The sequence below is a fragment of the Arachis hypogaea genome, chromosome 18 (genome assembly GCF_003086295.3).
Source record: "Arachis hypogaea cultivar Tifrunner chromosome 18, arahy.Tifrunner.gnm2.J5K5, whole genome shotgun sequence".
Taxonomy (NCBI): domain Eukaryota; kingdom Viridiplantae; phylum Streptophyta; class Magnoliopsida; order Fabales; family Fabaceae; genus Arachis; species Arachis hypogaea.
The window spans coordinates 73,985,459-74,001,839 of NC_092053.1; the positions used below are offsets into that span (position 1 = coordinate 73,985,459).

The 16,381-nt window shown below is 34.1% G+C and overlaps 2 protein-coding genes across 2 annotated transcripts; both read right to left on the reverse strand.

Moving 5' to 3' along the window:
• Nucleotides 1-10,948: 10,948 nt before the first annotated feature.
• LOC112773084 (uncharacterized) lies at nucleotides 10,949-12,389 on the reverse strand. Its single transcript, XM_025818126.3, has 4 exons — nucleotides 11,891-12,389; nucleotides 11,549-11,796; nucleotides 11,174-11,377; nucleotides 10,949-11,083 (listed from the first exon to the last, which is right to left on the reverse strand). The coding sequence occupies exons 1-4, from the start codon at nucleotides 12,387-12,389 to the stop codon at nucleotides 10,949-10,951; spliced, it is 1,086 nt and encodes a 361-aa protein (XP_025673911.3).
• A 1,698-nt stretch (nucleotides 12,390-14,087) lies between these two features.
• On the reverse strand, nucleotides 14,088-16,105 carry LOC112770094 (uncharacterized). Its single transcript, XM_072224938.1, has 2 exons — nucleotides 14,180-16,105; nucleotides 14,088-14,093 (listed from the first exon to the last, which is right to left on the reverse strand). The coding sequence occupies exons 1-2, from the start codon at nucleotides 16,103-16,105 to the stop codon at nucleotides 14,088-14,090; spliced, it is 1,932 nt and encodes a 643-aa protein (XP_072081039.1).
• Nucleotides 16,106-16,381: the final 276 nt, after the last annotated feature.

A 16,381-nucleotide genomic window follows, 5' to 3' on the forward strand; every position in this document is an offset into this window, starting at 1 on the left:
TTTGTTTTTATTTTAATTATTAGTTAGAATTCAAATTTATTAAAAGAAATAAAATAAAATTAGAATTTAAAATAATTAGTTAAAAAAAGAATTTTGAAAAAGGTGTTAGTTATTTTTGAAAATTGGAGAGAGAAAAGTAGTTAGGTGGTTTTGAAAAAAATATGATTGAAATAGAAAACTTTTAAAATCAAACAAAAAGTCAAGTAGTTAATTGAAAAAGATTTGAAAATCAATTTTGAAAAGATGAGAAGTTAGAAAAAGATTTTGAAATTAAATTTTGAAAAAGATATGATTGAAAATCATTTTGAAGAAGATTTGAAAAGGAAATTAAAAATATTTGATTTTTGAAATTAAAGTTGATTACTTGACTAACAAGAAACTAAAAGATATGATTCTAGAATTTAAAGATTGATCCTTTCTTAATAGGCAAGTAACAACTTGAAAGTTTTTGACTCAAAACATTAAATGTTAGCAATTAATTCGAAAATCATGAAATACAAATAAGAAAAAGATTTTGAAAATTAATTTTGATTTTTTTTTTGAAAACATGAAAGAAAAATGAAAAAGATTTTGAAAATCAATTTTAAAATTTTTGAAATTATTAAGAAGAAAAATAAAAAAAGGTTTGATTTTTGAAAGAGATTTAAAAAGATTGAATTTTTAAATTGAAATTTTGACTTGACTAATGAGAAACAATTGAATTTTAAAAATTGTTGACTAAGTCAATCCCAAAATTTCGAAATTTATTAGAAGAACAAAGGAAAGATATTTTTTTTTTATTTTTGAATTTTTAATGAGGAGAGAGAAAAACAACACAATGACACAAAACATAAGAATTTATGATTAAAACAAAAAATACATGCAAGAACACTTTGAATGTCAAGATGAACACCAAGAACACTTTGAAGATCATGATGAACATCAAGAACATATTTTTGAAAATTTTTAAGAAAAGAAAGACATGCAAGACACCAAACTTAAAAATTTTTAATGTTTAGACACTATGAGTTTGAAAATGCATATGAAAAACAAGAAAAGACATAAAACAAGAAAATTCAAAGATCAAACAAGGAAAATCATCAAGAACAACTTGAAGATCAATGAAGAACACAATGCATATATTTTCGAAAATTTAAAAAAAATTAAAAGCATGCAATTGACACCAAACTTAAAATTTGACACTAGACTCAAACAAAGAACACAAAATATTTTTGGTTTTATGATTTTATTAATTTTTTTTTTTTTGTATTTTTCAAAAATTATTTGGAAAAAGAAAATAAAGAGATACAAAACTTTTAATAATAATTCCAGGAATCATGCAATGTTAGTCTAAAGCTTCGGTCGAAAAGAATTAGACATGGACAGATGGCCAGCCAAGCTTTAAGTCTAAAGCTTCGGTCCAAAAGAATTAGACATGGCCAAATAGCCAGCCAAGCTTTTGTATACAACATAAAAGCATGTCAATGAGAAGTGGAAGCCTCAGTCCAAAAGATTAGACATGGCTAAACAGCCAGCCAGGCTTCACATATCTCATGAAACTCTAGAATTCGTTCTTAAAAATTCTGAAGAACACATTTTTCTATTATTTTTGAATTTTTGTAAAATTAAAAATAAAAAGCTTAAAAATAAAATAAAATTACCCAATCTAAGCAACAAGATGAACCGTCAATTGTCCAAACTCGAACAATCCCCGGCAATGGTGCCAAAAACTTGGTGCACGAAATTGTGATCACACTTTTCACAACTCCGCACAACTAACCAGCAAGTGCACTGGGTTGTCCAAGTGATATCTTATGTGAGTAAGGGTCGATCCCACGGAGATTGTCGGCTTGAAGCAAGCTATGGTCATCTTGTAAATGTCACTCAGGCAATTCAAATGGTTATGAGGTTTGATAATTAAAATATAATTAAAACATAAAATAAGATAAAGTTACTTATGTAATTCATTGGTGGGAATTTCAGATAAGCGTCTGAAGATGCTTTGTTGCTTCTGAACCTCTGCTTTCCTATTGCCTACTTCTAACCATGCGTTAATTCCTTCCATGGCAAGCTGTAAGATCCTCTCAGTGAAAATGGTCCTCGATGGTTTCCGTACGGCTAATCAATTATCGGATTTCTCGTCTCGGATGAAAAATACCAGGTACAGCTACCGCATGGCTAATCATCTGTCGGTTCTCACTAGCGTCGGAATAGAATCCATTGATTCTTTTGTAGACTGTCACTTGCGCCCAACATTCGCAGGTTTGAAGCTTGTCACAGTCATTCCTTCCCGGATCCTACTCGGAATACCGCAGACAAGGTTTAGACTTTTCAGATCCCAAGAATGCTGCCAATAATTCTAGCCTATACCACGAAGATACTAATCTCACGGACTCGGTCCGTGTATTAGATATCCAAGAGAATATACTCCAGCTGTTGTCTAATGACTACGTTGAACATCATGTAGACCGCTTTGTGGTTATCAGGCACGCGATCTTGGCTAAGCGAGTAACGAAGATTGGGTGATTGTCACGGGTCACCCCTTCATTCTGACATAACTAAATTAAGTACGAGAGTATATCTTGGAAAAGAAGTAGGCGTGAATTGAATAGAAAACAGTAGTAATTGCATTAATTCATGAAGAACAGTAGAGCTCCACACCTTAATCTATGGGGTGTAGAAACTCCACCATAGAAAATACATAAGTGAAAAATGTCTAGGCATGGCCGAATGACCAACCTCCAAAATGTGAACAAAGGAGAAAATGTATTCCAAAGATTGTAAAATAAATCTCCAAAAGTAGTTTTTATACTTGACTAGTAACCTAGGGTTACAGAAAATGAGTAACTAAGTGCAGATAGTTCAGAAATCCACTTCCGGGGCCCACTTGGTGTGTGCTTAGGCTGAGCCTTGAGCTTTACACGTGCATAGGCTGTTCCTAGAGTTAAACGCCAGCTTTGGTTCCATTTTGGGCGTTTAACTCCAATTCTAGTGCCAGTTTGGGTGTTTTACGCCAAGATGTTTTAGGCTGTCTTTGAACGCCAGTTTGGGCCATCAAATCTCGGAAAAAGTATGAACTATTATATATTTCTGGAAAGCCCAGGATGTCTACTTTTCAACACAATTGAGAGCGTGCTAATTGGGCTTCTATAGATCCAGAAAATCTACTTCGAGTGCAGAAGGGTCAGAATCCAACAACATCTGCAGTCCTTTTTCAGCCTCTGAATCAGATTTTTGCTCAGGTCCTTCAATTTCAGCCAAAAAATATATGAAATTATAGAAAAACATACAAACTCATAGTAAAGTCCAGAAATGTGATTTTTGAATAAAAACTAATAAAAATATAATAAAAAGTAATTAAAACATACTAAAAACTATGTAAAAACAATGCCAAAAAGGGTATAAATTATCCGCTCATCAGCGCACAAGTGAAAATTTCTATGTGTGCGTACGCACGCACTTGTGCATACGCACATGTCCATTTTCAGCCGCGTGTGCCGACGCACACGTCTGTGCGTCTGCACAGGTCCCAACACGTGATTTCATTAATTATGCACATGCTTTGCGATTTCTGAGGTCCTTGGCTCATTCTTGGAAGGCTGAATTGCTATCTTGGAGTGCTATATAAAGGAGACTTCAACACTTATCAAAGGGGGGAGGCATTAGAGCAATTTTTACATAGTTTTCATAGTAATTAGGAGTAGGAGTAGTGTAGAGTAGATAGCTCTCCTAGGGTTTATCAATTTCCATCGTAGCATTTTATAGCAAGCTTTGATTTTGATTTCACTTCTTCATTTGTAAATACTCTCAATTTCCTCTTTAATTAAAGCACTTTTACTTTCAACTTCTCTTGGTTCAAGTTACTTGTTCATATTGCAATTTTGTGTTTCTTGAAGTTTTGATTAATGAATTTTACATTTCATGCTTCCTTTATGTTTGATTGCTTGTTTATGTTTGGTTTTGTTGATAGTTGGTTATAGTTTTATATTTTACTTTGAAATTCTCCATGTTTTACTTTTATGCACACAACGTGTTTGTGAAAATGCCAACTCTAGATTTTGAGTAGATTTTCCCACCTTGGCTTGTGGTTTGAGTTCCTAGGATACTAGAGTCATAATATCCGACATTTAGTGGTAATTCTTGGGTAGTTGGTTGGCTCTTGTTTCCATTAATGCTAGCCATTTATCAACTAGTTTGGTAAGTTGGTTAGGACTTATGGATTAAGGTCAATTAAGCTTGCCTGACTTACCCCTCGATGGTTGGGGTTGACTAGGCGAGATCGACTCATCATAATTACCATAGTTGTGGTTATGACCATGATAGGATTCCTTGGATACTCATTCCCAAGTTAAGGCTTTCTTTTATTGCATTTTCACTAGTTTTGATCTCATTGTCCTTGTTGCTTGCATTACTTTCCAATTTTGATTATTGCTTAGTTCTTTTAATCTTTTGTTCTTTAATTGCACAAAACCCCTTTTGTTCTCTTCACAACTGAAAGAAGTAACATTTCATTTGCATTCCTAGGGAGAACGATCCGAGGTTTAACTACTCTCGGTTTATATTTGATTTGAATTTTATTATTTGATCTGAGCATTACTTGTTGGCTAGGAACTATACTTACAGCGCTAATCTTATTTTGAGATTAAATTCCTAGTCGACGGAAATGACCTTCTCTGTCAATACTCAACATGCTCTTCATGCTTTGACTTTACTCTTGCATCAAGTGTTAGTTAACATGTCTTAGCTTATATTGTTTCCTCACTTACATGCATAGCTAACATGTAATGAGAACCCTACTCTTATTTGGCATTAGCCTCCGCCTATGTTCTATTTGCTTTAATATCTTTGTTGTAGGCTTTATTCACTTTCTTTTTCTCTTCTTTTAGGTTGGCCACCAAAAAGAGAAAAAAAGAGGGGCTTCAAATGGGGCAACAAACAAGTTCACCCGCACAACCCTTTGAAGGAGCTCATCAATTGTAGCAACCCGTCCACCTTGCTCTTCTTTGCATGCACCGAGGACAGTGCAATTTTCAAGTGTGGGGAGGTCGTCCGACCGATCTCCATGGGTAACAATTTCCTTTTTCAACACCAATTCTTAATTTTCTTTGTAGTTAGTTGTTTCATTGCATGTTAGGTTGCTTGCTAGTTAAAATTTGTACATATGTTTTTTTACCACTTCCCTTTTTATGTTAGGACTACTTGGTTTGGGTGGTGATTTCTTTTCCATGAAAAATTGTTTTAGAGCACCTTACCAATTTGAAAAAAAAAATTTGTTGAACTTGCTTGGAAGAATTTATTTTGGAACATGGTTTTTGAGCTAAGAACACAAGCATGTGATTTTTGAGCCCAATTGTGTGATTACATCTTATAACCACCTATTTTCCATTATTGTATGTATTATTCTCTTTCTATGATAGTAATCTTTGATTTGTTTGATTCTTTATGTCCATTATTCTATGTATACATGCATTTATATGATTGAGGCCATCATTTTGTTTAGCTCACTTACCCAAATAGCCTACCTTTTATCAACTATTGTTAGCGAATTTTAAGCCTATTTAATCCCTTTTGTTCTTAATATTAGCAAATCACTACCCTTAAGTGAAAAACAATAAATGTCCTTCATTTGGATCTTTGATTAGCTTAGGCTAGTGAGGGTGTGTATCATTTGGGTATGGGAAACTTGGGACATTGGTTGAGGTAAAAGTGTATTTTGTATTTTTGTTGAAAATTATGGGATTGGTTGAGGTAAAAGTGTATTTCTATATATATATATATATATATATATATATATATATATATATATATATATATATATATATATATATATATATATATATATATATATATATATATATAGAGAGAAAAAGAAATAGAAAAATAAAAGAAACAAAAATATATAGAAAAAATGAAATAAAAAGGAGACAAAAATGCCCCAAAGTAAAGTAACCATAACAATGCATATGAAATGTGAATTAAAGAGAATGCATGAGTATGTGAAAAAAGTGGGAATCATGGGTAGCTAAGTATTGTATTAGAATTGTATAGGTTGTCATATGTGTTTGGTGAGAGCTTAAGTTAATCAAAGATTCAAATTCCAAGCTCACTTGACCATATACATCCCTACCTTTACCCTAGCCCCATTACAACCTATGAATAAGTCCTCATGATGAATGTATACATGCATTGAATGATTGTTGATTGTTAGATGAAAGACAAATCCTGGAAAGCATGATTAGAAGAGAATTGAGTGATCGACCCTATACACTTGAGCGACTAGAGCGGATACACTTCCGGTGAGGGTTCGATGCTCAATTCCTTGTTCTCGGTTTTCATGAGCTTTTCTTCTTGCAAGTCTACTTGTACTTTATTTTGATATTCAAATTGGTAGGATTCCTGAATCATCATACTACTTATCCCTACATGTGCATATGTGTTTATGGAGATTGATTTACTTTTAACCAAGTAGGTAGAATCATCTTGGATTTAGTGCATTCATATAGATAGGTGCATATAGTTTATTTGCATTGAATAAATGTTCATACCCCTTTTCTTGTCCTTCTTTATTCTTAGCATGAGGACATGCTTGGTTTAAGTGTGGGAAGGTTTGATAAACCCCAATTTTGTAGTTTATCTTGTACTTAATTTGGAGGATTTTATCAACTTTTCTCACATTTATTCAATGAAATAGCATGGTTTTGTAATTCTCCCTAAATTTGTGCTTAAGTGTGAAAACATGCTTTTTAGGCCTTAAAATAGCCAAATTTAATTCTCTTTAATTCCATTCAATGCCTTGATATGTTTGTTAAGTGATTTCAGGATTAGAAGGCAAAGATTGGATTGAGGGAATGAAGTAAAAGCGTGTAAAAATGGAGAACTCATGAAGAAATGAAGGAACTGCAAAGCTATCAATCCTGACCTTCTCGCACTTAATCGATCATAACTTGAGCTAAAAAGGTCCAAATGAGGCGGTTAAAGTTGCGTTGGAAAGATAACATCTAGGACTTCAAAATGATATAAAATTTGCCATAGTTTCCTGGCATTTAGGGACACGTATGCGCGCATCACGCACACGCATCGCAGGATTAGCGTGGGTCCATTTTAGCAACTCGTGGCCAGCGATTTCTAGCTCATTTTGGGCCCAATCCAACTCATTTCTGATGCTATTGAACCCAAGGATTGAAGGGGGAATGGGCAAGTAGTCATAGTTTAGTTTTTCATCGTGTTTTAGGTTAGAATTCTAGAGAGAGAAGCTCTCCCATCTCTCTAGAATTTAGGGTAGTTTAGCTTTCCCTCTTAATTTCTTGTTATTACATCTTTGATCTTCTAGTTTTACTTGTTAATTTCTTATTTTATTCTCTTTTATGTTGACGAACTATTGTTGAATCTTGATTTCTTTGAATGCAACCTTATGTTTCCAAGTCTCTTTTATGTTATCTCCATTGTTATTGTTGATTTCTTATTGATGTTAGTTGTGGGTTTTGTTAATTCTTGCATTTTGTGATGTTTACTTTTATTTCACTCTAGGTGTTTGATGAAATGTTTCCTTTGATTATTGAGTAGCTTTCTTTACTCTTGGCCTAGGCTAAGGGAATTGAGTGACCTTGAGTCATTGGGACTCATTGAATTGGTGATTTGAGAACCCTTGGTGGTCAATTTGATAACCATTGCTACTAGCCTACTACTAAGTCAATTAGTAGCTAAGTTACACTACAACATTTTCAGGTTGAGACAACATTTAAAAAGTGTTGCCTAAAGGCTGACAAAAAGTTGCTTTTGATCTATGGCAACACTTTTGGGCCTAAGGCAACGTTTTTGGTCGGCGTTGCATATGCAGCCGTTGCCTTAGATCAAGGCAACACTTTTTTGTTTCAAAAGCAACGCTTTTGAGAGCAACACTTGGTAAGTGTTGCCTTTGGTTGAAAAACAACAACACTTCAAAGGTGTGTTTGAGACAACATTTTTGCAGTGTTGTCTCTTCTCTCATATTTTGGTCACTACTAAAAAGTGTTGCTTATTTGCAATAAAATGCAACTCTTTTACGTGTTGCTTATAAATTAGAATTTGCAATCCTTTGAAGTGTTGTCTATTTGCAATAAAATACAACTCTTTTACGTGTTGCTTATAAGTTGGAATTTGCAATCCTTTGAAGTGTTGCCTATTAGTTTTGAATATGCAACCCTTTAAAATATTGCCTTTTCTTTTGGATATGCAACCTATACAAGTGTTGCTTTTTCTTTTGGATATGCAACCATACAAGTGTTGTCTAATATTCAAAATATGCAACTAATAAAAGGGTTGCCTTTTTGATAAAAATAAAAATTATTTTTGTAATAAAAATATAAAAAAATAAAATTTACAATAAAATTTTTTGTTCATACATGTGTAATTATTTTAATTAATAAATAAATTTGTGCACAATAAAAAATAATTATAAAAGAGACAAAATAACTAAAAATAAAATTCTAATTAAAATAGATATTAAAAGGTTCAATTAGTATTTCTAATACATGTTCATCAATAATTCTCAACAAAATAATAAAATTCTTGTCTAACAATAATTGTCATAACAAAATAGTAATTAATATCAATCAAAATAATATCAAAATATCTATGCTTGACTTTGTTGGAACAATCTGATAGTGTGTGGATCCAAAATCAGTGCCAAATGAAAGCTTTTCGGTAACATCAGAGTAATGGTATGATGAACTCAAAATCCTCTTGCCTCCACTGAGTCCAATAACTGTTGCATTTAAATGAATTGGGGTTTAGTTAAAGTTGCATTTAAAAAAAAAATTGAAACATAAAAGGTGCAATAACGGAAAATGATGCATGGTATGTGTTTGATGAAGTACCTGAGTAAACTGAGAAAGAGAAATGCAATTCAGATAACGATGATTGCTCCAAAAAGGTATTAGCTTAGTAGTTCTTATTTAGAATCATAGAATCACAGGAAGAGACTTCACTCACATAATTGTTTGGTGTGGAAGGAAATAACGTTGCTGCTATATTAGATTTTTCTCTTTTATTTTTTAATGATTATTCTTTTATTATCACTATCGTATAAAATTAATTAATTTATGTTTGAGAGAAAGCAACAGAGAAATAAATGACTGAAACATAAATTTGAAGGGGAAAAAATGAAAAGATAAAGATATGAAACAACTCCCTTGACAATTTCTGTCATTCCTGCGAATGAAACAGCAGTTACTAGAGTCTGTTGCAGTGACAACACGCATCACTCCCCAACATAGCCACATTATTTCAGCAATGAGGAAAAAAATTTCTTCCTCACAGTAGCACAACGCTACAAAAATAAGTAATTAAAAAGGAAAAAGAAAAAAAGATGATTGATTAAAAATAGCAAGAGTGTATTGCAGAAGCCACCATGAAGTAAGATGGCAGAAGACAGAGAAAGCAAAGGCCAAAAATGTTGATAGTCCATTCCCAATAAATGATAAATCACAAAAATTACTGCAAATTTTTTTGTTATACCTGGTCATTACTTTGGATCAGGAGTTGATGAGGAAGGACGATCGTTGCCATTCGAACATTGCTTACTATTTATATCATGTGTTGATTCCTTGGCTCGTAATAAAGATAGTGCTTCATCAATATTTGTGCCAAGAGAACTCTGTTGCAAGAGAAGCTTCACAAGATCCTCCAAACTTTGGACTCTATCTTTTGTCTCATGAAGTTCAGTTTTCATTGAACTTATAGTCTCTGCATGTTGCTGCTTAATTTTAGCAATCTCCCATTCTTTTTGCAGAGATGTTTTTGTGATTGTCCTCCCATAACATCGAACTCTTCCTGGTTGTTCTTTGCCAAATACTGCAGTAAATGCTTTCTCGGGAGTGTCTCCAGCTTCTTGGTGGCTCTTAAGTTTATCCTATTAAAAGAAAACATAACAATTTTAGCTTGTTCCACTCACTTATTCTCATGCTTCTTTCCAAAACAGCCTAAAAGTAAAGGTGTTATGTCATGGCTATTTCCTCGGTTCAAGAAGAAGCATAGCAAAAATGTGATGATGAGTTTCCCAAACAGAACTGAATCTGAGAAAGTTTCTCATGTTCTTAAGGACATGTGAATAGTTTCAATTGAGACACTCAAGAGGGAGTTAATGGAAGCGAATGAGAGTAGGGATGCAGCATTAATGGAAGTTTCTGAGATGAGAACTTCATTGGGGGAACTTTTAATACTTTTAATAATGATATAATGAACATATTAAAAGTTAAAACTTAGATTTTATGTCCTTTACCAGTCATGTCCATATCAGCTAACCATTAAATATAAATAGATGACAGAAATTAAAGGATAATTTGATTAATTTCAAACCTAAAAAAGCAAGTTGTCTTAAATTAATGCCTACCAAATCCCAAACTCTAAAAGGACACGGGACACTATTGTGAGTTTGTGACAAGTCACTGTTATTTTAATTAGAATTAAGAGGTAATATATCATTTAACATTTGTATCTTTGACTTCTCGCCTGCTATATCTAAATAAATTAAAGCATAAGCAATTCAAGAAGAATCCTCCTCCAGGGGGAATTGACTTTGAAGGCTCTAAAATCAAGATATATACATATTACATACTATAACAATACATTTTTTTAGTTTAAACCCTCCGGTGGGAATCTTAAGGGTAGAAGAGAATCCAGGATTTTATATTCAGGATAGGATCTTAAGTTTTATACAGGACAATCTGACTTAAAATAATACTGTAAATTAAGGTAGTTTTAATTTAGATCAATTTGTAAATTAAGGCAGTTCTACTTCAACTTATTATGACTTACAATAACAGCTTGTGTTCCTGAATCAAGCTCTTTTCCTTTTCGTCCAATTCGAGTTGCAACAAACACATCAACCTGTGATGGGTCTTCTTTGTTCTCATTCATTTCATGCTACAAGTAAGGGGAAAGAGTATTAAAAATGGCCAAAAATAATATTTATCTAGTTTTAAGATGGTCATTATACAGCAAGAAAAAACTTATAAAAAATCAAAATTATTACCATTTCATTACGCACTCTTGCAAAACTTATAGGTCCCATTCGATGTTGATGTTGTTGCTTTTTACGATTTTCAGAATTTAAACGAGATAGAGCCTATACCCAACAAAATTAAAGGGAGTTATATGTAATAAACCAAAAGCATAAAAAAGACAAAGAAACAGAATTATTTATTCTACAACTCACCTTAACAGAAGGAATACTCCAATATGCAATTAACTTTTGAAATTGAACTTCTGGAATATCTAAAGGGTGATTTTTCAGCATATCTTCAATGTTGTTATATCTCTCAAAATGCTTTCCCTTGATTCTTGTTTTGTAACCTTTCCAAGCTTCTCGAACACCAGTCATCACCCACCCTTTCCCCTCTTTTGGAAGAATGAACTTTGACTACGAAAAAGTACAAAACAAAAATTGTAAATGACAATTCAAGAACACTAAAAACAAAGACAAAACTGCAGTGTAAAACAGCAGCTATATACTTTCACAAAACTACAGCTAAGCCATACGAAATTGAAAATTTTCAGATCATAAAAAATAGATGAGAAATAAAACACTTACATTAATATATTTCCATATGCGCTTTTTGACTTTGAGGGGCACAGCTTTCCAACTAGTGTACATCAATGTTATGAAATCGCTATTCCTTCCCATTGTTCCAATAAAGTAAGTTAAATCATTCACTCTTCTTGGAGTTGGTCCCACTGCTTGTCCTTTATAAAAAGTCACCTCTTCTCTTTCTTCCCAACTTCTTGCATGGATTTTAGCACACCTTGTTTTTCCTCGTGTCCTTCTAGTCTTTGGAGTATCTATAAATATGTGCAATTTAACCATTTAAATGAATTATATAGATATACATGCTAATGAATAAGTAAAATGATAATTATGTATAAAGTGCAGCACCTTTAACATTGTTAGTTTCCATAAGGTGATTGTCATCACCATGAAGAACTTCATCTTCATATTCACCAACATAGTCCTCATCATCCGAGAAATCATCATCATCATCATCTCCAACTTCATTAGCATTTGCTCCACTATGTTCCTCCTCTCCTTCCACATGAATCCCATTTGTCTCCAAAAATGTATCAAGTGTCATGGCTTGACAACTTGATTTTGTATTTGTCTTCCTAAGATTTTGTTGCTTTTCTTGAATAGATCTTTCGTTTTCAGCACTTGGTTCAAAATCATCATCTTCTCTTTCCAAATGAACCCCATGTGTCTCCAAAAATTTATCCATACCCATGGTTGGACGCTTTTTAAGATTTTCTGGTTCTTCTTCACTAGCTCCAATTTTCTGGTTCGGCATACTTTTCATTCTTTTGGAAATTGGGACTTCTTTTTGAGTGCTTTGCTTAGAAGGCATAGGAGTCACTCTCTTTTGTCCATGACCACCAGCCATCATTGGAGAGATAAAATGCTGCTTCTTATGAATTTCTGCTGTATTTTTCTACATGAATTGCTTGTTGCTTTGATACTGTTTTACCAGTCTTCTCCGCTTTGGAGTAGTTCTTGTTTCCATTGTATTTCTGAAATAAAACAAAATAAAAGATGACATTAGACATTAGAATTTGGCAATGTAAATAAAGTTCTTTCCCAACACCAAATGCAGCCTTTAATAAATCATTAAGAAACTGAATGGAGTTGTTTGCTGAGGATATAATTGAAGACTACTATTTAATAGTAATAAACAAGAAGGAGCTGAAGGAGATAACATTGTGGAACTGAAGGAGCTGTTTGCTGAAGATGTAATTGAAGACTACTATTTAATAGTAATAAACAAGAAGGCATGCCATAAGACACATATATAAAAAAGTGATATATCTTTCATTCCACTTCCCTACTGTTTAATGCAATTAAAAAGTTAAAGTATATACATCTTTTATTCCACTTCCCTACTATTTAGTGTAATGAAGGAAAAAAGTATAAATCATTCAATGTCGTCTTCGGAATTATCTTCTGATTTTGTGTTGTATTCTTGTGAAAGAAGAACTCCTTTTGAAGCATCTATAACAACTTCGTGCAAGTCACCCCTAATCAAATCAATTTCACCATTATCATTGGGTATAGAAGGACCCATTGAATGGTCAGATGGCTCTTTTTCATATATAGCTTGGGGATCAACATCAGCTTCGTCACCTATGCTAAATAAATCCCTTGGAATTGACTTCATAACATAATGTTTATTTTGATCAAATGGATCTTGCACATAGAAGCATTGGTGTACTTGACATGCCAACACAAAAGGCTCTTCTTGATAGCATTTTTTGTTGAATTGAACATACGAAGAGCCATAGCCATCCTCTTGAGTCTCATACCAGTCACATCTAAACAATACAACCTTAAAATTGCCAAAGTAGTCTAACTCAATTATATCATTTATTCTGCCATAGTAGGAAACTTTTGCACGAATTGGATTTGGATCCTTTGCACTTGCAAAGCTCGTAGTCAACGCAACTAAAGTTACACCACTATTTTGCGTCTTGCGTCTTGCCTCACGTTGCCTAGTATGAAATCTATACCCATTGATAAAATACCCCGAATATCTTTTTGCAATCTTGTTGGGCCCTCTAGAAAGCTCCTTAATCCAATCTGGAACATTCTGACGCATGGCACGTGCTTTAAACCATGAGGGAAAGTTCATACTATGGTTCTTAGCTTTCACCCAACTTGTTCCTTGTTGATCAGCCTCATGCTCTCTAAATCCAAAATTAGGATTTTCGTAAGTAAAACCTAGAGATAATACCATGATTCATAATTAAAAAAATTAAAAGAAATGGACAGTTCAATAATATGTTTGGTTAGTAGGATTTACCTAACATAGTCTTCAATTTTTCCACAGTTCAATAATATATAGCTATGGGCTTGGTTTCGAGACTTGTCGTCAAGAGAAAAAATCTCACCCTTCTTTGCTTCCAATGGACAGCCTTTCTTAGGAAACAAAATTGGAAATGAATGTGGAATTTCCGCTTCAAAGTCATTAGCATCATTATTCCGGGGTATTCTATTCAATTTTGTTTGAACACCATCATGTAAATAACGTGAGCAAAAAGTTAAACACTCATCAACCAAGTAGGCCTCCGCAATAGATCCTTCAGGACTACTTCTATTTCGAACATATGACTTCAAAGTACACATGTATCTTTCGGGAGGATACATCCACCGAAATTGAACTGGGCCGCCTAGTCTCACTTCATTAGCCAAATGAATAGGCAAATGCATCATTATGTCAAAAAATGAAGGAGGAATAATCCTCTCCAATTGGCATAGTGTTATCACAATCTCTGCTTCCAATTGATTTATCTCTTCTAATGTGATAACCTTTTGACATAACTGACGAAAAAAAGAGCCAAGCCGAATTAAAGGGATTGCGACCGAATCTGGAAGTATACTTTTGATGGGAATTTGCAGCAAATAATGCAGCATAAAATGGGCATCATGAGTCTTGTAACCTGATACTTTTCTTTCTGCAAGGTTCACGCATCGAGAAATATTTGAGGCAGCACCATCAGGTAGCTTTGCTTTCTTCAAGACATCACAAAAAATTGATTTCTCAGCTTTAGTCATGGAGAAACATGCTTTTGCAAACTTCACTTTTCTATTACCTCTTATTTCTTTTGGATGAAGATTCTTACGAATGCCTATTTCTTTCAAGTCATATCGAGCATTTAGGTGGTCTTTTGTCTTTCCAGATATATCCAAGAGAGTTCCAAGAATACTGTCAACTATATTCTTTTCTATATGCATTACATCAAGATTGTGTCTTGATGTGTTATACTTCCAGTAAGGTAAATCAAAAAAGATTGACATTTTCCTCCACGGGCCTTCATTCACCTTTTTTTTTGTCTTCCCAAAGGAATTCTCCATAGAATCTAAGTGACTTAAAACTTCCATGCCCTCTAGCAATGGTGGAGCTTTTCGATGTTCTTCTTTTCCATTAAATGACCTTTTATTAGTTCTCCATGGATGTTCCTCGGGCAAAAAAATACGATGACCCATATAACACATCTTCCGACTATGTGTAAGATAACTAGAACAAGTCCCATAGTTACAAGAAGGGCAAGCTAGTTTCCCCTTTGTACTCCACCCGGATAACATTGCATATGCAGGGAAATCACTAATTGTCCATAAGAGAGCTGCATGCATTTGAAAAGTTTTATTTCTTGCGGCATCGTATGTTTCTACCCCAAGTTCCCATAACTCCTTCAATTCTTCAATCAATGGTTGCAGGTACACGTCAATATCATTTCCTAGCGATTTTGGTCCCAGGATCAACAGAGAAAGCATGAAGTATTCTTGTTTCATGCACATCCATGGTGGCAAGTTATAAGTCATTAAAATGACCGGCCATGTGCTATGAGATATACTCATGGTTCGAAATGGATTGAATCCATCGCTCGCCAAACCAAGTCTCAAGTTACGAGGTTCCTTGGCGAATTTTGAATGTCGGTTATCAAAATCTTTCCATGATTGACCATCGGCAGGATGCTTTAGCTTTCCATCCTTTTTACGCTCTTCCTGATGCCAACTCATATTCTTAGCGGTCTTTGAGCACATGAATAGCCTTTGAAGCCTGGGAATTAGGGGAAAGTGCCGTAATGTCTTTGCAGGAATGTTGTGAGCTTTCTTTAAAGATATGTCACCTTCAACTACCGCAGGCTCAATCCAATGAGAAGTTCCACATTCATGGCAACATGTTTTATTCTCGTGCTCTTTCCAATATAGCATGCAATCATTTGGGCATGCATCAATCTTTTTATAATCAAGACCTAAATCTCTCACCATAGCCTTGGCTTTGTTGAAAGAAGAAGGGAGATTCAAGTTAGGAATAGCCTTTTTCAACAACTCCAGGAGGGAAGTGAACGAGGCATTGCTCCATCCATGTAGACACTTCAACAAGTATAGTCGGATGGTGAAAGATAACGTAGAAAATCCCTTGCAACCAGGATATAGTTCCTTGCTAGCCTCGTCAACCAAATTATAGAACTTCTTTGCATCTTCGTTCATACCTTCTTTTTCTCCCTCAACATCTGCCACATTCCTAAACCTTTCGTCTAGCAAGCCTTCAATGTCATCGCATGAATAAATCTCATCGGTATCACCAGTATCGACATCCATACCAATTACACTTTCCCCATGATTAACCCATCGTGTATAGCCCTTGACAAATCCAAAGCATATTAAATGGCTATAAATAGACTCTCTTTGACCCCAAAGGAAGTTGCAACATTTTGCAAAAGAACATAGAATTTCCTCTCCTTGAGGATTTCCAACGGAGTAAGCATAGTCCAAGAATCTATTGACGCCATCTCTAAACTCTTGGCTATGTCTTGGTACACTCATCCAGTTCTTGGATGAGTCCTGGGAAAACCTAATTGTTCATAGTGATATTAC